We start from the raw sequence: 25,115 nt of genomic DNA on the forward strand, positions 1-25,115 counted from the left end.
CTGGTCTAACAAGGATTTTGTAGAGTCAAAAAAGATGTACCCTCAATGCAGTGATTAAACAAACCTCTTGGGGGCAAAGAACAGAAGCTCAACTCCCACTGGCTCAGGAAATACTTTATTTTTTATACTTTCATTAAAAAATACACATAGGAAATGAAACCACAGAACACTTGTGTGATAGGAACAAACGCAGAAGTTCAGAGCGTTGGCTGAAAGTGCATAAGTCATGCTACCACGTCCCTGATCCCACCCTGTCCCCCAAGCAAAGGAGTCAACAGTACGCTCAAAGAGCAGCGCTACATGGAGCCCTGGCACTGAGGGGCCCAGCTGACGGCGGAGGAGAGCCCGTSCTCCCAGAAACACAGCAAGGCAGGAGGCATGCTGAGGAGAGAGTGCTCTAGTGAGCCAGCAGTGAAGCTCGCACTTGGGATTCATGGGGTACGCAAAGGATGTGTAAGAGGATGTAGAGTTAAGAGGCAGGGGAATAAACAGTTGAGAATTAAGGGGTAAAAAGGAATCCTAGTTGTCACTTCAGGAAGGCCCCTGCAGCAGAAAAATCCTGGATAAAAGGAAAATCAACTCAATAATCTAGATTGAAAGGCTGACGTGGGTGTGCTGGACTGGGCACTGGTTCTGCCTAGGGAAGCACTCCAGTTGCTCACTAGCAAGTTCTATGCTGATAGTAGCAATCGCATCTCTACATTCAGGGCCTCAGCCTCTGCAAAGTGACTTCCCCGCAGGGGTGGGAGCAAAGGCACTGCTGAATCACAGCAAGGTTCCCGCTGCCAGAAAATGYAGTGCTTTCCAGCTAGGTCAGTCAAGCTTTTCAAGGAAAATATGATGTGTTAAACCTTGCTGAGCCCCTTGAYTACAGCACAAATGCTGCACACCTGCTTCTATGCCAGGCAATCTCTCCCCCCTCCTTGCCCCCTGCAGCCGCAGGCTTCTGGGTCTCAGTAGTTGACAGCATTAATCTGCGACTCCTTTTGTGTGAAGACCTGTGAGGAACTTGCAGACATAGCTACAGTGCAGGACCCCCTTATCACATGCTCACTCAATTCGGCTCTGCACTGATGTGCTCTTGAGAGGCATGTTTAAAACATTCAGTATGTACAAGATGATTTGAAACTGGAGCAGAAGAGCAGCTGGATTCCAACCTCAGGCATACACATGTCTGAGAGCAAATGGAGGACCCACACGTTCCTACAGCTTCCGAAGACGCCACTCAGCTGCTGTATGTACACATCCTTGGAAGCATTCAGGAGAGCAGCTGATGCCAGGGCTGGGTGCATCTCTGCTCTGCTGATACAATTAGCCACAGGAACAGCAGAGAATGCAGCTTCTCCTGATCCACTTCACTACCTTTTTTTCCAGCTTCACACAGAGCCCCCGATTTCAAATGACTGCTGAGATAATACATTTATGCACATGCTCTATTTAAGGCAGCACAGAAAGCTGCTATTCTGATGCCTATTTTCACGGCATCCACAGCTCTCAAGAACAGTCACTGCAAATCACTTGGGACTCTTCCTCCAGCAGGGATTTTGAGTGTTCTTCTTTGTAAGCTCCCTCCAGATCACTTCTCCCGAAGGACGCAGACTCCAGCATCACAGCGCTGCATCCCCAGGGAGGTCACTACTTCCCAGTTGTCAATGATTGGATCGTAGCACTCGATGCTGCTCAGCAGTGAGTTGCCGTCATATCTGCAAGGACAGAAAATTACATGTGACTGATGCTGCTGAAGGAAGAGGCTGGGGTGTTCACAGTCCTTCCTGGGAGGCTGCACAGTTGCATACAGAAGGAATAGCCTGAAATAAAACCATAAACAACGATACAAACAGTAGGCTCCCTTTTGCTGTTCACTGCCACTCTCCTGCCTGTCTTGGCCCTGGGCCAGCGCATCATGCTGCCTGTTTAGGTTCGGCACAGTGACTCCATGGGCTTGTCTTCAATCATAAAGCTTGAAAGATAACTGCAAGGAGAGGCCACCTGAAACATAGCAGCAGGATCTGTCACCTAAACTCACTTGCACTTGTTCCAGCACACACATAGGCAGAGAGCATCTCCCTCTCCAGCCCAGCCCAGCCTCTTACCCAGCAATTGCATACAGCCTTCCCCGTAGCACGGTGGCCCCGACGTAGCAGCGGGGGGTTGTCATGCTTGTTACAGTTGTCCAGGAATCAGTGCGAATATTATAGGCTTCCACAGAGGAGAGATGTGCAGTTCCATCGAACCCACCAACTACATAAATATGGTCATTCAGCAGAGCCACTCCAGCCCCTAGAAAGAGAGGAAGGAGCAGTTACACCCATGAGTGACACCGGCATCACTATGCCCAGGGCTCAGTGTCATGAGGCTGAACTAGAGGAGTTCCTGCTTCTTCCCCAGGACACAGAGGACATTTTCTTACACTTAAATCTCCCACAAAAGTGCTGTTATAATGCAGGATCTTCTGCTGTTGTTCTTGCCTCCAATATGACAGAGGAAGACCTGTAACTACTAAATGCTGCTGAATCTCCAAAGGGAGAGGGACTGAGTAATACTGCAGCTAGGGCATAAGTAACAACAGGAGATGTTCACCTTGGCTAAAAGACATACTATCCCTCTGAACAGAACAGAGCAAGCCTAGCCCTGCTGCTGGGTGGCTGGCTGAAGCTCTGCTGGGGAGATCACCACAGAGTCAGGTTTCTCTGGTGTTTCTGGCTCCCTGGCGTCACCCAGTTCCTGGCTGTAGGAAGGAGAATGACACTGCTGCATTTGAAGCTGGAGGAAGGATTATTCTGACAGTGCTCCTCTGGGAGGCAGGGCAAGGAAAAGTGGAGTCTGTCATCTTCACTGCATGATCACAGAGATGTAAGGGGCTGAAGCATCTGTCTGAACAGCTGTTCTTGCCTGCCTCAGGAAAAGCAATAAATAACACAGTTGGCCCAACTTAGGGTTTATTGATAACTTCAGAAAAATCAACCCCAGCCAGCTTCTGTTGCTAAGCTGCAGCTCCTTCCAGCACCAAGAATGCAGTAAGTTAACAAGGCACTTAGTGGTTTCAGATGCTCTTGCCAATAGCCTCTGCTCTTTCAAGCTGTATCTCAAAAGCAGGGTAATCCCAGTCAGGGTGTTATCATCAGCACGTAACCACAGCACTGACATGAACATCCCTGAGGAAACAAGCCAGCTGCTCTGCAGCTCTGGGGACTGATTTGTATCTTTTATAAACAGGGTATAAGAGATTTCCTGTTCTACTATTTGCAACCTCACTTTCACCATCTATCCTCCTTGCTGAGAGCAGCGGAACAGGTGGGAATGGCTAGATTGCTCTGATGGGATCTCTGATAGCTTCACTGATGAATAGGAAGACATCAGCTGAGATAGGAGACCAGACCAAGCCCTGATTAGGAAAGTCAGATCTAGCAGTCCAATATGGCCAAGGTTTCTGTAGGGTGGGCCATCACTGGAATTTATCCTACGAGGCAAAGAGGAACAAGGAGGAGACAATTTCTRTGAATAAAGGCAGGATTACTTTTAGTCCTGGTCCTCCTTAGAACTCCAAGACCTGTATGAAGGCAGCTTTAGAAAGAACGTCAGAACCTTGGGGCAAAGGAAGTCCTGCAGGGTCCAAGATCATTGGTCTGGATGGACTGAAACTGATAGTAGGATGGATGTTTTAAGTGTAACTTGTTTAAGTACTACAGAGGGGCAGCATAAAAAGGTGGGCCAAAAAAAATGAGGTCAAGATAGAGCTGATAGCTGTTCCTGGGTGAATCCCTGTTTCAGATCTCAGTGCTCAAGTTCACAGCACAGGGGAAGGAATCTGGCTGAGCCAGTGTGAGGATCAAGAGCCTCACGATGTTCTTGCTTCCTTTTGGCACTGAGGAAGTCTGCTTTTTGGGCTGAGGCACTGCTACCAAGAGGCCTCCAAGTCTTCTGGGAAGCTGACAAGAAACTGGGAAGTGCTTTTCACAGAAGGCTTTCCCCTTGAACTCAGTGATTATGGCCTTGCCAGAAAGCATCTTTTCTGGTGCATACAACAGACCCCTTGTGAACAGCCATCTGCATCATTAAACTTTCTGGAGATTGATGGCCAGGTCTTGAACATTACCTTTGATGTAGAAAACCCACAGATTTATCATGTGTTTATATGTGGAGTCTTCCTGGGTGTGGGAAATGACCAGCTTCTAAATCAAAGCCATTCCTGGCATATGGAAAATACTTTCCAATTCATGCTTTACAGAAATGGCTCTGTCACAGGAGTAAATATTTAAAGCCTGGGGTTCCAGTGAATGTCCCTGCAAGCACAAGAAATCTTAACTGTTTCTAGCCTAGAAAATGGTTTAAATKGAGTAACTAGCTTTTGTCCCTAAACAAAAACACTTCCAGAAAGAAAAACTGAAACAATGTTGCTTCGGTTAATTGTGAAGTGCATTAATTGAAAGAAATAGAGAAAAAGCAACTTTAAAAGGGTTTTGAAAGAGTGCCAGTAAGGACAGCAGAACTACCTCATCATGAATGACCAAGTAGTGAAGGCCCTGAGCACTCTGTCCTTTCAAGTAAGGCTGAGCAGAGCTGAGGCTGCTCTGTAGCACGACCATGAAGGTTTGGGCAGGTGGGCCTGAAGTTTAGTGTCATGGCAGATGGTCAACACTCGAAGTCATTAGCATAATACTGCTGTAACCCTGTTGTATCAGTGTTGCTCTGCTTCAGGGCTGCCCCAGGTACTGATGCATTTCACAGGAGGGATCACAGGAAGAAGGAAGGCCTGACAGAGCACTCCTGCTTTTGTGGGTCCTGTGCAGCTGAGGAGCATTGACTTGATGCAAACTGTTCCTTTACCTTAAACACAGTCACTATGGTCAGTAGCTTGTCCCTCACTAGCTTTTCTCCAAGCCATGCGCTGTTTCTATTCATGGAAGTCACACAAAACTTCCTCTCCCTCCTTGTAAGCCCTCCACTCCTCTATGCACATCTTTCCATGGGATGTAGATATCAGACATGTGAAGACTAATCCTTCTCTTATGGAGCTAAGTCAGCACAACTTGGAATTATCCCTTCTCAAAGCCAAGCAGCTGTGATGTACTAACCTCCTGGATGGAGCCAGTCAGAATCCTCCAGGGTAGCAGGACAAACCAGCAGTCACTGCTTACTTAGTGCAGCACAACACATTTTGACCTCAAGACACAGTGGGCTCTTACCTGAACGCTTAGTGGCCATTGGAGTGACATTTGTCCAGTGTCCAGTGTGGGGATCATACCTCTCTACAGAATTCAGTATGTTCAACCCATCGTAGCCACCTGGGACAAACAGAGGAGCAAACTGTAGGTCTGATTTCTGGAAAACTTTTCCTGTGTAGAAAGCAGTAACATGCTTGGCTCATTCTCAGTACAGCAGTGGCAATTAGTACAACAACTCACAACAGACTGGGGCTGGGGGAACAAAGAGGATCTCTACAGCTTGCAATGCCGGACCCTGAGCCAGCTCAGTGCGAGCCCTGACCTTGCAGCACACAGGGTGATGCTGGGAGACACCACTACCTCTCCGAATCAAAAACCTCCCTCTGAGCAGGCTGGTGCCATCCTGCTGCTAACGCAGATATACGGCTTCCAGGCCTGGTTCTGGCTTAGGATCTGTGCTGTATGGCTCCATTCCACCTCTTCCAGTTGACACGCTAGGAGCTACATAGAGCGTAAGATGGGATGTCTTGAAAGATGAAAGCACAGAAGGCAGAAAGAACTGTTTCACAAGCACAAGAAGATACCAAGAAATTGCATTATGCTGCTTCAGCAAAGGAGCAGTGTGGTGGCACCTGTGTGGAGGGACAGCATGGGGAAGGGGAATTTAGGGGAGGAAAGTGAAACCCGTAAACTGGTGTCTGATATCTGAGACTCCTCAGGAACAGGACTGCAACCAGTGTAGGTGGAAAACAGTGCTGTGCGTGCCTTTTCCAGGGTCTGAGAGGAATATCTATAGAACAAGCTTATTAAAGTCTTTAGAGTGATTCACCCTCTAGCACTCTCACTGTATTTACAGCTGGCACACACCTCTGAAAATGAACCTCCTGTGAAGTAGATGCACCCCTGTCCTATAGCTATCTGCTTCATTTCTAGGGTGTTTCTGCCACTGCCCAGTCCCTGCAAACCTGAGTTGTTCCATGGCCCTGCTCATCCCCATCACTTCAGCTCTCCCTAAAGTGCAGGTTGACTGTTCCCAAATTGCTTCTAACAGCACTTAGTGTAGTTGTATAGCAGCTCCAGTCTAAGCCATTGCGATGGTGACTGTGAGACCCATCTGTGTTTGCTGATAGAGCTGTGCAGTGCCCAGTGTGGTGAAGTATGCAACAGCAGTCTTCTGGGAGTCTCTTCTAGCCTGGAAACGACACAACTTGTGATCCCTGCAGATAGCATCTGCACTGTCATTTTTGTAGAAACCACGTATTTGCAGAATGCCTAGAGATCCTGAGGGTACCTACCGAGGCAGTAGATAACTCCATTAGCTACAACAAGCCCTGCTCCTTCCCGTGCTGTCTGCATGTCTCCCAGCATACTCCACTGATCGATATTTGGGTCATATCGTTCCATACTGGTGTGACGTCGGCTTCCATCAAACCCACCAGAAACATAGATCATGTCTGCAAAGTTAGACAGAGGTTGGACTTAGTGAGGTAGTGATCAAATGTACACACATGCTGTGGAGCAAGGAGACCCTCACAGATGGAGCAAACCCACAACATAGATTGCAAAACACAAGAACAACTACAGATTTTGGCACATTCAGAGCTAAAAGCAAACCCAGCCTCCTTGCCCTGGCTCGCTGTGTTAGCCTGCTCACAGACCCAACAAACTAAACAAACATAAAACCCATCTGGCCCTGAAATCTGCTTCTTGGTGATGGATGAAAGAGCACATGTACACTCTAGTTGTTTTTTTCATGCTGCAGTAGATTTTGAAAAACTGCCATACCCAATCCCTGCCTATCATTAAGACCACCTCAACACCTCCTCATAATAAATGCTTACACGGGTATTAGACACACTGGCAGCAAAACAAGAGATGATCCAACGGACATGCCTGAATCATCAAGACCAGTTCCTTGTACTGGAGACCTTAATTTATGAAATGCTTTCACAAATCTGTCAAGTGTCATCTTCAAAACAGTTACATTTTTATGGAACCTTCATTAGAATAGATACATCAATGATCTAATATTTAATGAATAATATTTAACAAATATTACTTATTACCAAGATATTCTAATATATTCAGTAGAGTTCAGAATTACTGTATATAGTATAGAATTACTTCAGTTAAGAGTACAGGATTAGAATAACTGCTATGTTAATGGCTAGAAACCTTCCTTTCATTTCCACACCATTTTTTTCATGGCCTGTTAATATCTATTTGTTTTTATTCAATTCTTACGTTGCACATTTCTTATTCGCACATTTCCTTTTCTTGCAAAGTTATACTTACAGAAAATAATCATATTCCCTCTTGGCCTTTGTTTTGCCAGTGTAAGCAAGATAAAGTCTTCTGCTTTGCTTTGTAAAGCAGTTTCCTGTTTCCATGTTTGTCCCAGGAATCCTTCTCTGCACATGCTCCAGTTTCACCCTCTCTCCAGTGCTGGATGAATACAGCTGTACTTGGCAACCTGTACTCAGTAATATGCTGCACAGTCACCACCCCAAGAGTTTCCCACTCCATAATCCTTCACAGAGTTCCCTTCCCTCAAGTCACAGACATGCCATAAAAATGAAGTGGAGACAGAGCCCTGTCAGGATCCATGGGCAGGAAGTTTTCCATTTCTACATGCAAATGATGAAAAGTAAGAATTGCAGACTCACCTCCTCCCTCCAAGCCACCCACTTTGTGGATACTGGCATTGGGTATTTCAGGATGACAACAGAATAGCCTGTACTGCCTTGTTAGTACAGCAAACAGGACGTACCTCCAAGAGTAGTGGCTCCAGCCAGGCCTCGCCGTACATTCATTGGAGCCACAGAGTACCAGATACCATCCTCATCTGATGTATAATCCAAGCACTCTACAGAGCTGAGGCGAGAGCGGCCATCATACCCTCCAATCACATAGATCCGATCGTGCAAGGATACTGTGGCAACGTAGCGCCTCTTACGCGTGATGCTCTAGAACAGTAAAAAGAATAAAAGTCAAGAAGAAGAATTAACACTGATGCATGGCGAACAACCACTGTTATTTCATCCTCTTTTGCTGCTCTGCTGGAAAATGGCCCAGTGCTACAGAGGAAAATGGCACTATGGATTTAAAGGATATGACCCTGGATCAAATCCTTAGACTTCATCTGCCTTCCTCTGTCTATACTCTGTCCTGGCCTGTCTCTTTTCCCAAGGCTAGGTCTCCCTGCACTAACCTATTTTGCATTAAATGCCTCTTATCTTACATTGCTACTGAATCTTTGATGCATCTTGGAGGTTTGGGTTCCTCCTAGTGACATCCCACAGAGACTGTCAATGGGAAAATGTGGAGATTTGGAAGATTTGATGCAAATTTCTGAAGCTTTTCACCTCCAAAAAAGAACAGGATTTTGGAAGACCAGGAGATACAGGTTCTTCTGTGATTAGTGATCATAGTTTTACTGTGAGAGTGACAGAGCACTGGAACAGGTTGCCCAGAGAGTGGAGTTTCCTTCTCTACAGATACTCAAAACCCACCTGGATGCAACCCTGTGAAATGTGCTTTAGGTGACCCTGTTTGAGAAGGGGGGTTGGATTAGATGATCTCTAGGGGTCCCTTCCAACCTCAACCATTCTGTGATTTTGTGATAATACGGAAGAGGCAGTTCTCCTCTGTTTCACACAAATACAGGTGATTTTAAATTTGAGTAGAAATAGTCCTCAGTGCAGGAACTTTCACTTTTCTCTCTTCCCTACTATCTTCCACTACACTCAGAAACAATGAAACCAGAGAGCTCAAGCAACCTGCCCCCAAGCAGGGCTGACTGCTCTGCTCCTGCAATTCTCATCGCTAAATATCAGAGCTCAACTCCCCTCTTAGATGAAATGTGACACAAAAAAAGATGTGGGTCTCAGCAGACTCTGGCTCTCTGTAGGCTCCTCTAATTAGAACCATAACAACAACAGTCTTTTATATAATGCTTAATTAGTAAATCTTCAAACATGAACAAATTTCAGCATTCACTCTGTAAACCTCAGCAACCCTAAGGAATGTAGGTCAGAAATTCTAAGTAGAACACAAAGGATAGCCCAGAGAGGAATGTTATATAGCTATGCCTTCTTAGCATCAGTCTGTCAGTGCCTGACTGCAGCATGCTGTACAACCCAATGGTGGTCAAAAATGGTCTCTTACTGGCAAGAAACTCCACTCCTGAGTCTTCGGGTCATATTTCTCCACAACATCAATAGGTGACTGCTGGCTGCCAAAGCCTCCGATCACCAGCAGTACTTCATTAGCTCCTAGAGCAAAGAGGGAGAGTAAAGTCAAGTCAGCATCTTCACAACCAAAGGGTGACCTCAAAGGAATCACCTGAGAAAACGGAGCCTGCCTTGGTGCAACAGACTGTCTCTAAATCATTGTTTTCATCACTGCTTTGAGTGTAAGCACCTAGCCCTGCTATCAGTCACTACTGATGACTGATCAGCCAGTATTGTCAATAGGGAGGAAGAGAGCGCGAGAGAGAAACTCTTCCAGGGATGCGTGGGAGCACAACTCACATGTTCTGAATTGTCTGCTGGAAGAGTCAATCTCTTCTAATGTCAGAGGGTCTCTGACAAGTCCAGCGGGCTAAGTCAGGTGCTGAAGTTGACTGGTGAAGGAGGATGGCTGCTCCTCTGCGTCCTTCTCACAAAAGAGGGCCCTCTTCCCTCATTTATAACTCACATCCAGACCAGATGGTACCTTTCTTTGTTCACCATTTCACTGAGGAACAAACTCTATTCCAATCCCTCACTTTCTTATTTTACAACTAGTGACACCACTGTCCTATATGACCAGCCTGATAAAAACAGACAATATCACAACTGTTCCAACAAAAGCAAGAAGTCAGAGAAACTAACCTTGAAGGCAAAATGGAGAGCTGAGGGAAAGGTATTTCCAAGAACTGTTAAAAAAAAAATTCTCACCTTATTCCAACAAAAAAAATGAAAGAGAAATAATAAGGGCACACCTATATTTTTATCTTCCTCCTTGCATGTCATCATTTGAATGATATGCTAAAAACATTAACAAAAAAGAGTCACTGTGACCTCTCCTGGTAGTTTCTATTTGTATTTATGTCATCATCTTCTGTTCCTCCATTGTACTGTTAAGTGCCACAAAAAGGCAAAGCTGGAAAAATCTTCAATATCCAATTCAATCCCTCTGCACATTTCTGTGCCAAGGTTGTGTAAATGGGCAGCACATTTGAGTGGCGTGGGAAAGCACAGTGCAAGCTCCCCCCTTCTTAAATCCATCTTCTGTCATGTTTGTGTTTCCGTCTGACACGAGCTGTCTGAAGAATTCATGAAATATTTTTCTATAAATTGTTTCTTAAGACTTAGGTAATTTATTTCAAAGCTGCTTTCCCTCTCCTTTCTTTTCTTTGAGATGGTCATCAAACTTTTCTTATTTTCTCCCTGACATTTAATAAGACCTGTGACCTGGAAAGTTTTAACTTCCTGGGTAATGATGGTCTTGAAGGTAGGTTTCTATTATTGTTTTTAAAATAGACAAGAATCCCCATGATTCCTTGGGCCTTTTCTATAAAAGTAAATTTTACTAGTGTTTAGAACTGTCCAACTTTTCATTGCAGAAGGACTGAACACCAAATAGTAAAGATTTAACAAGACTTAGTTTTCCACAAAGCAAAAAGCTGCCACCTCCAATGAATGAGAATAATATAAAAAATCAACTGGGAAGAATTCAGAAGAGAGATCCAACAACAATCTGGGACTTGGAAAGCCTGCTGTTCAACATTCCATCTAAAAGCACAACCTTTTCAGTTTGTCCAAGAGAAAGTTAATAGGCAACTCGATCACAGTTTATAAGTAACATATAATAAGAGCATTCCTGATAGCATGTGGCTGTTGAATCAATGAAAAAAGTTAGGGCTGAATCCCAAAGATGAAACTTAACAAATTTAGACTAAAAATAGGGTGTACAATTTTTACCTGTGCAAACGATTACGGAATGAAACAATGATGTGGTGTCTCTTTCATCAGCAGAAGTGTAAAATGAAACGTCTCTTTCTAAAATGGCAGGTTGAGCTAAACCAGTTGACACTGAAATTCAGGTAGGATGTTCCCCCCCAAAAAAAGGAAGACATGCTGAGGCCTGGACTATACTGGAGGTTAAACTACATCATAACAACATTCCCCTGAAGGCAAGAAATCTAATCAATGTGTCTCTGACAAATCTAATTTGTCCTCCTCCTTTAGTGTTTAAATTGCCTTCTGTCTCCTAAGACAATATTAATAACAGGAAATGGGCTTGGAGGGGTTTTCAGGGTCCCTTTCCAATACACAGGAAACAGCACTGGAGTACACACAGAAAGGTTTGCTTGTCAGAGAACGTCTCAGTGTTGGCACTGAGGCAGTGCCTGTGACTGCGTCCAGGATAAAAGCATGCYAAAGACAGTCCAAAGACAGTAGGTCTGAAGATATGAGAAGGGGTGTCAGTTGAGGAAGGGCCACTAAAATACTTTTTCTTCTTCTGTTGGTCATTCCTATTGTTTCTCTTACTCCATGTGCTTCTAAACCTAAGCCAAGTGGTTTCCCAACAATCCAGTTTGGTAGAAGCTACCGCAATACATTTCAGAACTTTCATTTCTGTGCTTCAGCAGGACTAGGAAAGAAGAATATACCTCTGAAAGGAAAGAGGCACCTGTTCATCTATCCTCTGTGCCTTCCCTTCTTAGATTCCTTGTTGAAAACTCATCCTTCCTCTAACAGTGCTGTCTCTCCCCGCCCCCCAGCTCTTCTGATTTCTGACACTGTTGCTTGCCTTTTTAGGCAGGAAGAAACTCCTCCTATACTTCTTGAAAAGCTGCATGCTGGGACAAACATATCTTGAGACATAAACAGCTTAGAAAGGAAAGGGTTATATACTTGCCCTTTGCTCCAGTGCCTTCTTTGTACCATTGGGACTGTGGATTGATACATTACTGCTGCAAATCACTTCAATACAATTACAAGGGACTAGACAGTGTGTGTAATATAACACCTGCCAATAACCCAGACCTTCTCAATGTCCTCTCTTTTGCTGCTCACCTAGACGTGCTCTTGTCCTGGGTCCCTGCATCTGACTCCGGAGCTCAGGCCGAAGATGGAATTTCTTAGCTTCGTCAACAAGGTCTCTGCACTGCAGACTGCATCGAATAAAAGGCTGGGGAGAAACGTAAGTCACTGGTACATACGATGTATTTTAAAATCCCTAATAAGGACTGCCCTCAAGTCAACTCCAGTCAGTTTAGACAGCATTAAACTGATCTGTGTGCTGTCTGTGACTAGTACTCTCAAGGTGTAAATACTGCACATAAGGAAAGGCAAAGACAACTACTGCAGCTGAAAAGATGGTGCAAATTCAGAAATGGCTGATTTCTCATGCAATGACTGGCATTGTAGGTGTCCTAATGAAAATAGGTATATTGCAAAACTAAGGAAAATCCACCTTTAAGCCAGTAGAAGTGTGTCTGGGAACTGGCAGTGAAACTACATTTGAAATAGTTTGGCAGTCCAGTTTGGTTGGACCAGTCATACATAATCAACTCTCAAACAGGCACCTTGCCATTGAAGAAGAAACAAGAAGCAGCGCACAAACTAAGCAGTTTTGCAGGGCCTGGTAGTCTGATCTCTATACTGGGCATGTACACGAGATATTGAGCCAGGAAGAGACTACAGGAGCAGTGAGGCCCTCTTTCAGAAAAAGCTGGGGGCACTGCAGCTCAAGGACAAAGTCTCATCTCCTTTTCTTTACATATTGACATATAGTTCCCATGCCTGGCTGAAGGATTGGACCAACCTCTCTTGAATGTCCAGTGTTCAATTCCCTCTGGGTGCCTGGTGCTATATGCTGCTGCAATAAACTAAGATTATCTATTTTTACAAGTTCTTGGTGCTTGTGGAAGAAGGCCAGGATGCTCAGGGCAGAAAAAAATTCAGCAAATGTTACACACAGCCAACTCTTGCCCCTCCATCCTGCACCAAGACAATGATGTCCCACCATTGTGTCCCATCTGCAGTCTGGAGGGGCCAACCCGGGCAGTAATAAAGCTGAGGCTCTATATTCACAATTTCTTAGACTCGTTTTGGAACTAGTTATTTTGATACCAGCCTCTTTTATATTGGCTTAAATTTCAATTTAAGCTGGATTATAACAACCCGACTAAACATATTTTAGCCTTGGCAAAACTAACTGCATATTAGCTGCCCTTATTTAAGAACAACCGTAGAAGGCGGCTATACCACATTAAGAATTATTTTTGCTAAATCAACAATTTATGGATGTTGAAAAGTCTGCAATTCGGCATTCAGCTCCTATTAGGTGGCAAGGGCTAGTAACCATTGATCAACTCTCATCACCGTCAAATGAGAATGCTAGTTTGAACTGATCTGTGCCTTTCTTTCACACCTTGCTCTAGCTCAACATCACTTCTTGCTTGGAATGAAGTTTTCATTGCAAAAACTTAACAATCACTTATTATTATCCACATTTTGTGTTGCCTCTGCAACACTCCAACTACATAAAGGACTAGACATTGCTCTGAGTTTTGTGTTGGCTCTTGGTCAACAGTGCTGCTGCTCTTCTCATTCAAGGGTACGTGCTCACCATCTGCACCCACAACAACTTCTGCTGAGGCCCTCCCCAGCCATTTCCTCCCATGCCAGTAGCCTGCCTCAGCCTAGAGAAGGAGATCTGCTACTGCTTACGAAAAGATGACAGAAAGCACTTGTTAGAAACTACAACAGATGACAATGAAAAGGTGTTACTGGTCAGGAGACAATTGAATAATTCCATGGTTTGGGCCTCCCTGCCAGCTGAAAAGCAAGATATCATAATTCCTGGCACAGAAAACTACTTCTGAGCTTGCTCTGTTTTTCTTTTGACCCTTCCCTGAAAGAGTAAAACAGTGGGCTCTGTAATGAATGGGGACAACATCACGGTTTCAGCATCAAAAAGTATCAGTAACAAACAACTTCTAATACGTTCTGTTAGGATAGCAAGGGTCAAACCAGGGAATGCAACAACCAAACGTAGATACTGGCTCCCAGCTGTTTTGTGCCCAGGGACCCAGGCTGCCAATACCTCAGTGTCGATGACATCTGTGATGTAGCGGGGGGTGAGAAGTGGCATGCGCACATACTGCAGCAGTTCTGGCAGCGATGCTTCTCGTTCTTTTTTTGAGTGCTTCACCCAGTTTATAACTGCCTCAAAAACAGGCTCTTCTGAATCCACCTGGAAAGAGGAGGCACACATTGATCAGATACAAGGTATTTCAGCAATGGGCTGAACAACTTTCAGGCTGTTCACACTGCTTCACAGCTAGCAAGAGACTGTGACAATTCGTGTCTACATTTACATGCACTATGAAATTCTTGTGTTTTCTTTTTCATAGAAGTGTTTTTGTTTTTTTCCTTTTAGCTGAGAATAGCAACTGACAGTACAAGTGCTTGAAGAGTGAGTTTTACAGTACATAGCAAAGTGAGAAGTTGCGAGGCACATGTTGGGAGAGAGCCCACTGAAAGGCAGCAACTCCCAGAGCAGCTCCCTGAGCTCCCAGTTGAGCAGAAGTTATCATGTTGCAGAGTAGAAAATAGCATCTTAAAACTGATTAGAGACAGGTTGTCTTTTTAAGGAGCAGTGACTCACTTAATCCCCTGTAGCCAATTGCTCATGCACTGATCTTTCAACACCTTGGCCATACTGGCTACATGTAAGGTCTTTTATTTGAATTCACATTTTAGAAACCATAAACAACTGGACTTTGGCAGTGAAGAACCTCAGGGTTTGAATATTACTGTCCAGATGTTGGCTTATTTCTCTTTCCGCTTAGGACTGGCACCTGCAAGTGCCTACACCACTCACAGATATTAAATGCACTAAGTCATCTAAAGTTGGTACTTCCAGAGAATATCAGGTGCTTTGAACAGCTTTACAAGTGCAGTAGCTCCAGTATACACTGAGCACAGCCATACAAATCCATCTATGATTACCAAAAAAGAAGCAATTTTTAAAAGCCCTATTACATGTTATTTACACTTGGTTTTGTTTTTTGCAGGTCTTTAGATCTTTCAACCTGAAAGCAAATCAAATATCAATTTATTATCATGAGATCTGTTAACTGGCATTTAATGTGAAGACAAAAGGAGATACTGTAACAGGAAAATTGAGTTTTCCCACTAATACATGACCGGGTACACTGTGAAGTTCAGTTTGAAGCTGCTTGTTCCACAATGTTCTGAAGCAGGGAGCAAGAGAGGTTAATTATGTAAGGCAATTCTTCCATTCCACTGATTTATATTTGTTACACTGTAATTCCAAATGGCCTCTTTATATCTGAATTACAAGGAAAGGATAATTAGAGCTCACAAAAGGAGAGCATTCAGAGCTCTTTATTGCTTCCAATTCTCCCCACCTCCTCCACGAATGCAGTAATCACAGGTGGTTTTATTCCTTCCTGAACTGGCTGTCCTCTGACACATTTAATAGTTTTGTTCTTATTTAGATCATTTCTGTTTCTGGATATACGATAAGTAATACTGAACATAGCATGCCAGTGATGACCTGCTGTCATACTTCTCAAACAGCCAGGGGATTTTTCAGAGGGTACTTCCTCAGTATTGTAATATAACAYTCTTTGGGGGGCTCTTGCACCTTACTTTAGCACATCATTCCTGTATTATCTATAGCAACAGCTAGATTTGTGACATCCCTCTTCTTTAGGTATCATATGCCATATGTTCATATGCCACAGTGTGTGTACAAGGCCTGAATCAGTCCTTCCAATCCACACAGAATTCCACTTTTCATATGTGGATCATCTGATTAGTTTGGCTGGGATCACTTTCAAATTCCTCATTATTTTCTCTTGACTGTCCAGAATTGTTATGTTAATACTCACCATAAAAGCTCAATCCTTCACAGCATTAAAGCTGCTGTTTGTCAAACACCAAACACACTGAGGCTTTCTCCACTGCTGACCTCAGCCTCTGCCAGGGCCTTTTACGGCCATCTTGTATGTTATTTCTCAAGTGGATCTATTAACAAGAGGATGTCAGCTCTGCTAAAGGCCACTTTCAAGGCAGACTGGAATACACCAATAATTCTTCTCTGGCTACTGCTGTACTGGCCTTTCAGGAATTTCTACCAGAGGTATCGCTTAGATTGCTTGGCTTTAAGATTTCATGTTACTGTAAAAACTGAATAATGACTTCATCAATTGCTTCTCTTAGAGCTGAAACAAAAATCAACTCTCTCTGAAGTTCACACCAATAAAACAAACAAGGCCATCTGCTCATTACCAATAAATATTTAACTTCAGTTCTCAAGAAAATACGTTGTCATGTGTTTTCAGAAAATTTTAGAAAAAAAAAAGTATCTGACAGGTGCCAGCAAAGTAGTAAATCCTCCAGAAACCAACCGTGATGGAACAAAATCTGCACCTAAAATCACAAGCAATAAAATCTGCATGTAACTCCCTAAAGAGTTAGACTACCCTGCACCATCACGCATTCTGCTGCTTGTGAAAGCAGAGGACAGCCACATGCCTGGGAGGACACCTGCATTCCTAGAGCTAGTGAGCAGCATGTACAAGCCTACAAATAGAAGTTAAAATCTTGGGAGTATTTCTGTTCTAGGCATTGATATAACTTTTCTTCGTACCCTCTGAAATCTCCTCAAGGGAAAGGAGGAGCCAAGAGAACAGGAACTCGACAGAGGTTATTGACTGCAACTGCTTATTTGCAGGGAAGCCTTGCATGTTATACGCTATATGAGATGACTAGTTTCAGATTATGTGGCTAAAAAGTTAGAAGAAAGTACATGGAAAATTAGTACCAAATTCAGGGACTGTGTGAGAAGTCCATGCTAGGACTGTGGACTAATTAGCCATAATTTCGGACTGGTTTAAATATTTTACTTTTAAAGTGCTTCGCACAGTAGCAGCACTTCCCAGGTTTTACCTGAATTTCATCACACTTGATGAGCTTTTCTACCTCTTCTTGATTTAACAGAATGAACTCTTCATGCTGAACGACCTCTGGAAAATGTTTCTGGCTGAAGACCTCTGCAGCTTGCATTAGATCAACGCAGTTGTGTGTCTCAGCAAAATCCCGAATGCCCAAACAATTTGATGGATCCAGCTGGCTTTCCAGAAACTCACAGCAAGCTTGTTTCACACCTATGGGTAATTGAAGAGGTGAATGAGCACTGCGTGCCTGGAATCAAACTGCTGCTTTGGAAAGCACTTCAGAAAAGAAAGTTCTAAGCAATAATGGAAAACCAACTCAAATAGCAAGCTAAAAAATATCACAGAAACACATGTGCAAACATTTCTTCAGAGGGACAAGAAAACACAAAGCAGTAGACCACGTCTGGGCTTTTGGGTATTTTATTTAAATGCAATAAAAATAATCTAATACTAGGAAGGGAGTCACACGTGAGTCTTACTCAGCTTTCTGGATTATAAACCAAAAATATATATGCTAATGGATGTGGCTATCAGATTTCTAGGCTTTCTCCAGTGTCTTTTTGATAGTTGCCTGGGATTTGTGGATTCTGATAGCTTTACAGAACCACAGAATGGCTGAGACTGGAAAAGGCCTTTAGAGATCATCTAATCCAACCTCCCTGCTCAAGCAGGGTCATCGGCTTCATAGGTACACGTGCAATGACATCAACCAGGCTGTTATGATCCAGACATACTATAATGGAAAGGTCAAATAATTTCAAGGATTTGCTTATTATCAGAAGTCCATTTGGCTGTAATGTTTATGTGCTGTACAGCCCACTTTCTATTAAAAATTCTTAGGCAGAAATACTGTAGCCCAAAGCATGAAACAATAAGCCATTTTATCATCTTTTTTTCCATAAAGGTTAGTTCCTCTACCAATGAGACCAGAGTTCACAAGACAGCCCAGGAAGTTTGATATAAACTATATAGTTTCAAAACACAAGGGCTTAGGCCTGGAATCAACATAATATTTATAAATATCATACTTCCACAACCTATCTTCTTTACAGAAGGTCAGACAATCCAAATCTCTGAATAGCAGCAATTGTGCAATTTATGGTGATATTTGGCAATTACCTTTCAGCTGAAGCAGACATGCTGCTGGAAGCAATTCTTGGACATTTTCTACTGTTACATGAACAGTTTCTGTATACACAAAGTCTAGCAGGATTTCCATGGTGGAGGCTGTCAGTCCCTGGATATCTACATAGGGTTTATCTTTCTCTGAGAGCTGTAAATTAGAAGAAAGACAAGAGTTTACTTTTCAGGAATCTTATCAAAAAGTCAACAACACTTAACAGCTTCTTAAAATGTGAACTCCAGAGAGGCTTCAACAGTGACTTGGTATTTCTCTTTTTGTGTTCACCAAAAGAATAATGAGAGTGGGGGAATTTCTTTAGAGAATTCACCTACAGGGTAAGTAAGAGACAGTTTGTTATTATTAGGGAAGACATTCAAACTGCATTGTAAATGGAGCAAGCTAAGATTTGAGATAGCAGAAACTGTGTGTCATTTGCATATGACAACTAAACTCTCTCCTCCATGCAACTATTCTATGCTTTACTAGAAGGGACAGTTCAGTAGGGTTCTTCCCTGGGCTCAGTGTATATGACATGCTACAGTGTATGGAGTCCTCACATTCACCAGTCTACTCTAGACCAAATCAAATAAAAATCTTCCTTAACTGTTCAATTCCTGGTCTATTCTGTAAGCTTATGGTGAAAGTCCCTAAAAAGAATGACTATTTGTAGGCCAGAAAATTCAGAATTAAAGGTTAAATGTAAGTTTAACTTGAACATTTGAAAGTAAAGTGATAGCACATACAGTGATACTACTTAGACAATCCTGACTTTGTCCCCTTACCAGCAAGAGCTGTACATTGTCATTTTATCATATATAAGGTACATCATTTTGGAACAACATTTTTTCCCTAAGGAATGTTATTGTTTCAGTCAGTCTTTGGGAACAGGAAATTTGGCGAATCCACCCAATTTGTACCTCTATAGGTACAAAACTGAGATTGTATTTCACAGAGCATCAGTTATTAGCGCTTTAGTGCAGCCATTATAAAGCTGCTGGCACAGCATCTGATGATTCATGAACAATTGGCTAGCATGTGGAATCACTAATCACATCCTGCACATAGCTGCAAGCTCTTGTCAGCGTGAACAAACCTGAACAGAGATAGAGGTCTCCATGAAGCACACAGCAAAACCCATCTTTTCTCCTATGACTTACGAGTAAGAAGTCAGTGTCAGTGCAAGTGTGATTCAGATGAAAGCCCTTGACTCTCCTTGCCAAGAATCAGATTAAAGTTGGTAACAGATGGATAGAGCAGGGATTCACTGAAGATAAAGTGCAATCAAAGCATGATCATTTGATTTAGAAACTACCACAGCTGGGGAAAAAATCACATGATATAGGAGTAGAGAAAATAAGAGCAGTCAGTGGGATTCCCACAGAGGCATTCAATGACACAGTAAGAGAAGGGAAGAAATGTCTGCTGAGACTGAACCACTTCTGTGATGCACTTTACAATAAAGAGAAACACAGCAGTTAATGGTGACACCCAAAGCAGTTTGAGGGAAGTGGCTGATCAAGTTTATTGACACAATGAACAAACTTCATGGCATCCCAAGCAAGAAAGGCGCAGCAAATTACCTTGTCTGACCTGCTGCATGACAGGCCAGTTGTGCTTTGATGCTAAAATGAGTTCATAGCTTCGGCTTGACAAAAAAAAAAAAAAAAAAAAAAAAAAAAAAAAAAACAACCCAGACCCCACCCCAACAAGGGTAAGTTGTTTTATGCAACAAATGAAGGACATAGGTGTCTCCAGAGCTCAGAATCAACCTGACAGGATGTTCATATGATTGCATTTGGCAAAGGAAGATGCAGACCATCCAGAGCACTTAGAAGTAGGATAAGAAATTACAGACAGCTATTGACTGGAGACTATAATGGTGCCAGATCTACTGATTGTACTGAATAAGGTAGAAGCTGTAGACAACTGTTCTTCAGGGCTCTGCTTAGAGCTGGTAAGAAAGGTCCTGTTCCCACAATCAGTATTCAACTGTGCTCATATTCTTTGCATGTTGCTGACCAAAACACTAACCACAAGGATAACACCAACACAGAGATGATCAGTTCTGTCTGTCCTTGTATGTGATACAATTCTTCTACACTGCACTACTCGCTTGTTATTTGGCTCACAGTTTACTAATATGCTAAGATTACTTGGATGGAGGAAAACATTCAAGTACCTTCACACAATGTACACGATACTGAATAACTCAGAGTCCTTGTATCAGAGCTGAAAAGAAGGATCTCAGTACAGAGACAACGTGATTCTGAACACCCCATTAAAACTGTAGGCCGTAGCTCCACACTGCATATGTGCTATCAGGAACTGCATATAGTGCTTCACGTTCTGCTGTTGGGACAGAGATAGTCCCTCTTTGAGCAGTGCATCCAGATATTAGGACTTGAACAGGATATCTATCATTTATTTTATTCATAAGCATTAGAAAAGTGAACAACAAACTAACTACTAGACACTGCTTTACTGTGCTCTACATTTCTTATGCTTTTTTGCTGTCTCCAATTAGTCTGCACTCTGAAGCAATGCAAAGTTACAGGAGTAGCACTGCTAATCAAAAAAACGGTATGAGAAGCTTTTCTTTAACAGCTGTTTGGTGGTATGAGACATCCCCTGCAGTTCTGTTAGAACAATTTCAGATTTCTTCCCTTTTAGTGTTTCATACTAGAGTTCTGCCAACTGGCATGAAGTACAGCAATAAGGGATTGATACGCCCTGATTCAAGCACATTTCTAACAGTTCATAAAAAGTGTACATCAGTGCAGATCCAGAAATCAAATGCAGTGTCCATGAAAGCACATTCCTGTTAAAATTTAAAAAGAGTCACTTGGAGACACCAAGAGTTTTACCCTGTGATGCCTAAGTTGCTGGGAACTTTAAGACTAGGGCTGCAGGTGATAGCTCTACTGTGAAACATAACCTTTCTGTCTTCCCCCCCACCCGTAAATCACACAACTCACTTTGTGCGGGAGACAGGACCTTCCTTGGGTTCAGCCTAAGATTTTGGAACCATACATCTTACCACTTATCCCAGTTCCATTCTTATTTTTGACTTTCACTAATGCATATACACAACAGAGTATTGGAATAAACCCCTCCAATTTCTTCTTACAGGTAGGGGAAAAGAAATGCTGGTATGACAGTGATAATCACGTGTCTCAATGCATTCTGCAAGATGTTCATAGACATTCATGTAAGAACCTGAAAAGAAACACAAGTCCTTTATTTTCAGACTAAGAAGAAAATTTTGACTTGTTCTAAAGGAAAAAAAGAATTCTTCAGTTTTTACAAGATACTCTTTAAGAGAAGATAAACTAGCTTCTTTCTGAGATGGCACCAATGATGAACTCTTAACACATCCTGAGTTACATTAATGCGTCCAAACAAAGGCAGAAACTCAGGGCAAAACTAGGATGCAAAAAAAAAAAAAAAAAAAAAAAAAAAAAAGGGGGGGGGGGGGAATAATGGAGCATTTACTGAAACTGCTCTTCAGTTTCTACCACAACGAAAAGATCTGTAGGTAAAACAGAGGAGCCGTTTCAGTATTCCCACACTCCTCAGCACAGAGGCAGAGAAAAATGTTGTAAAGAGCCAAGGGTTCAACAGGTGATCAGTGGTCTCTCCTCTCCTAGAAAACAGAAAATGAAAAGAAGTTAAGACTGAGAACTTTTAAAAGTAAATATTAAAGTCAGAAGTGAGTGAAGGAATGAAATGAGAGACACATAGATTGGGAAATGCACTTTCTATGATGATAATCTCAGATGATAGTCTCAGTGCTACACTGACTGACCATGCAAAGATGTAACATCCTGAATGACGCAGGGCATGACCCAAGCATCAGTTCTGAACAAAGCCTTGCATAGCCCAAGTCTGACAAAAACCACATTTTGCTAAAAAAGCACATGATGTAGTCCCCAAATCTGCAGGGGATTAGTGATGCATTGCAAAGGAACCCTCGTAGAGACTGTTAGCCCATTATATAATCAAGCATTTTGAGTTCCCTCAAGTTATGTGCAAGGCCAAAACACTCTATACCCACAAGAGTTTGGATAGCAACCAAATGCTGTCCCATTACACTCACCAAAATACTTGTCATTAACACATATAGGAAGTAGGTCCACTTTGAGGCTTACCAAGCTGTCATTTCTTGGAAAGAACATTCCTCCACAAACACATAGTAATTGTGTGTGCCACTTGGCAGGTTTGCTATTTTGGGGTTTCCATATGAAAAAGCAAAATCGGAAGAAATACAGACTAAGTGAAGAAATAAAATCCTTCAGGCAGCAGCAGTTCAGAAGACTGAGAGAATGAGGGATCATGGCCACTAGGTACAGGATACACTTATTTTCCTAGAAAAAAGTTGTATCTACGAATTAAGATCACTATAGTGATACAGTCAAAATGAGAGCATAAAGGAGCAAGAAGAGACAATCTCAGCTTAGATCCAATGTACATCAATTGCTGTTATCCTCAGCTTTTGTCAGCAGCCGCAAAGACCATTCTATAAGATGTAAAGTGATCTGATCTCTGTAGACTGTGTAGATAAAATCCAGGAAGTCAAAAGCACTAACAGGAACATAGGGGCAAACAGAAAGAAGCACGAAGAGTCTGCTGAACTGCTGCGTATGTTGAAGCCATTGCTAAATGGAGATCTTCAGCCTCCAGAGGCTGAATCTGCTTTGTGTATTTTTTTTAATTATTTCCTTATGCAGAGAAAGTGCACAAACCTGTCAAATTTGCAAAATTCATGAAGATATGGATAAAAATATATGTTGGTATGTGGCTGGTCCACATACTTTTTTTTGCTTGCTTTGCACACACCTAGAGAAATTAAGACACCTGTTCACCCTCCCCAGCACTGAAAGAAATAAAAACACACACATCTCGCAAGTCACAACTCTGAAGACAGTGGTCATTTCAGGATAAGACAAAGAAGAAAACGATTCTGTCTTTAATGGACTACTGGGTTAGCAGGCAGGTCTTTAGGACCTACTTAGTCATTTTTCTCCCTGCCGACAGGGAAGTTGCTATGACAAGGAAAGCATCTTATGTAAGAAGAAGCCACAAAGATTGATTCAAACTTATAAAAGACAAGGCCAGGTTCAGCATCTTCTATTTAACAACACAAAAGAGTGCTTGTTTTAGCTCCAATATTACCCTTCAGTGCTTCAGAAAAATAGCACACAGTTAATGTAAGTGAATGTAACATGTACTGTGAGAGCAAAGGTTCTCACAAGTGACATATGTAGAGCACAGCAGTCATGCCTTATGGTGTTATCCCCAAACACTTCTGCTACAGTTTATGTCCTCTTTGCAAGGGCAACAGCTCAGCCACCTACGTACTAGATGGTCTGCTGGTGCGAAACACGGACTTAAGTTAAACATCATTCGTTTCAGTTTTAAAGTGGCTGCCTTAATTCACCACCTGGACTAAGGTGCACAGCACTGCTCATACAGCTTTGTGCTGGCAACTTTGGCAAGACAGATGGCTGGAAGCGGGTAGACCTTAAACTGCCGCCAGAAAAAATCAGTAGAAGCATCAGAGCCTGCTGGTTTGTCAGCTCAGACTGGCAACTCTTTGGTGCACAGGCTGGTTGTACAGTATACAGTGATTCAAGGCCACAGTCCCAAATGCAGCCTTTAACTCTCACTATGCCACAACCGGGCAATCTAGAACCCTGATAGAATGACCTAGCACCACAAAGGAGCAACTGAGTGCCATGACCGGGCTACTTAATGCCACAATGGAGTGACCCGGTGCCACATCTGGGCAACCCAGTTGCCATGAGAGGGAAATCTAGCGCCGTAATGGAGTGAGCCAGTGCCACAACAGAATGACCCGCTGCCACGATGGAGTGACCCAGCACCAACTGGTTTATCTGCTTCATGAYCATGAACCCGGCACTATGACCATGCCAACTAATGTCATGATCAGACAAACCAACAACCCAGCACCACGACCAGGCAACCTAGCACCACGATGGAGTGAACCAGTGTGATGTCAAAGTGACTTGTCACCACAACAGAGTGACCCAGCTCCATGACGGAGTGACCTAACATCAGCTGGGCCATCTACACCACAACCTGGCAACCTGGCACAACAACAGAGTGACCTAGTGCCATGAGCGGGCAAACTAGCGCCACAACTGGGCCACCCATAGCCACGATGGGTCAGCAAATGCCATGATCAGGCAACCCAGCACCACGACAGAAGAACCTGATGCCACAACAAGGCCACCTAATGCCATGACCAGGCAACCCAGCACCACAACAGTGTTCCACCACTGTGACCTACTGCCACAACAGAGCTACTCAGCACCATGACCAGGCGTCCCAGTGCCACAGTAGAGCGATCTAGTGCCAACTGCTTAACAGCCTGACAGCAGCAGCTGAGCATCGAGCGACCCTTTCTGCTCCGCACTGTGGAGCACCCAGAGGCAGCCAGCAGCCCGGGTCCCCGCGGTGGGGAGGCATTTGGGGCGCACCGACCTCGCTGGTGAACATGGCGCAGAAGTAGTCGCTGCAGGCGGCCAGGACGATGCGGTGGGCCGGGAAGTCCTTGTGCTCCACGCGCAGGGTGACGTCGCAGAGCGTGTTGCTCTTCCGCAGGGCGTTCATGGCGTTGAGGATGGATTTGGCGTGCGAGTTGGTCATGATGTCCTTGGGGGGGGCCATGGCGCCCGGCACCTGCGGGCACAGCCAGCACGGCCACATGTCACGGCCAGGCCCGCCCGCCGCGCCGCCAGGGGGCGCCGTCCGGTCAGCGCCGCCGCCGCTCCTTCCCCTTCCCCTTCCCGTTCCCCTTCCCCGCCCCAAGCGGCGCCCGCAG

At 43.6% G+C, this 25,115-nt stretch overlaps 1 protein-coding gene across 1 annotated transcript; it reads right to left on the reverse strand.

Annotated features, from left to right (window-relative positions):
* Window positions 1-99: 99 nt before the first annotated feature.
* On the reverse strand, window positions 100-25,006 carry KLHL12 (kelch like family member 12). The gene is made up of 11 exons (XM_085307680.1): window positions 24,776-25,006; window positions 18,268-18,421; window positions 17,141-17,358; window positions 14,265-14,414; window positions 12,230-12,344; window positions 9,333-9,439; window positions 7,936-8,131; window positions 6,461-6,619; window positions 5,187-5,285; window positions 2,094-2,280; window positions 100-1,703 (listed from the first exon to the last, which is right to left on the reverse strand). The coding sequence occupies exons 1-11, from the start codon at window positions 24,998-25,000 to the stop codon at window positions 1,577-1,579; spliced, it is 1,737 nt and encodes a 578-aa protein (XP_085163806.1). The 5' UTR covers window positions 25,001-25,006; the 3' UTR covers window positions 100-1,576.
* Window positions 25,007-25,115: the final 109 nt, after the last annotated feature.

The sequence above is a fragment of the Rhea americana genome, unplaced genomic scaffold (assembly GCF_003343005.1).
Source record: "Rhea americana isolate MKP2758 unplaced genomic scaffold, rheAme1 scaffold_261, whole genome shotgun sequence".
Taxonomy (NCBI): domain Eukaryota; kingdom Metazoa; phylum Chordata; class Aves; order Rheiformes; family Rheidae; genus Rhea; species Rhea americana.

Bases quoted from the DNA above. Each gene is read 5' to 3' on its own strand.
- KLHL12 (XM_085307680.1), bottom strand. From the start codon at position 25,000: ATGTGGCCGTGCTGGCTGTGCCCGCAGGTGCCGGGCGCCATGGCCCCC. The intron at 14,415-17,140 runs GTAAAACCTGGG...TCCTCTTTCCAG, and splicing joins TCAAGTGTGATGAAATTCAG to GTGGATTCAGAAGAGCCTGT. The intron at 6,620-7,935 runs GTACGTCCTGTT...CTAACTTTGCAG, and splicing joins TGGAGCCACTACTCTTGGAG to ACATGATCTATGTTTCTGGT.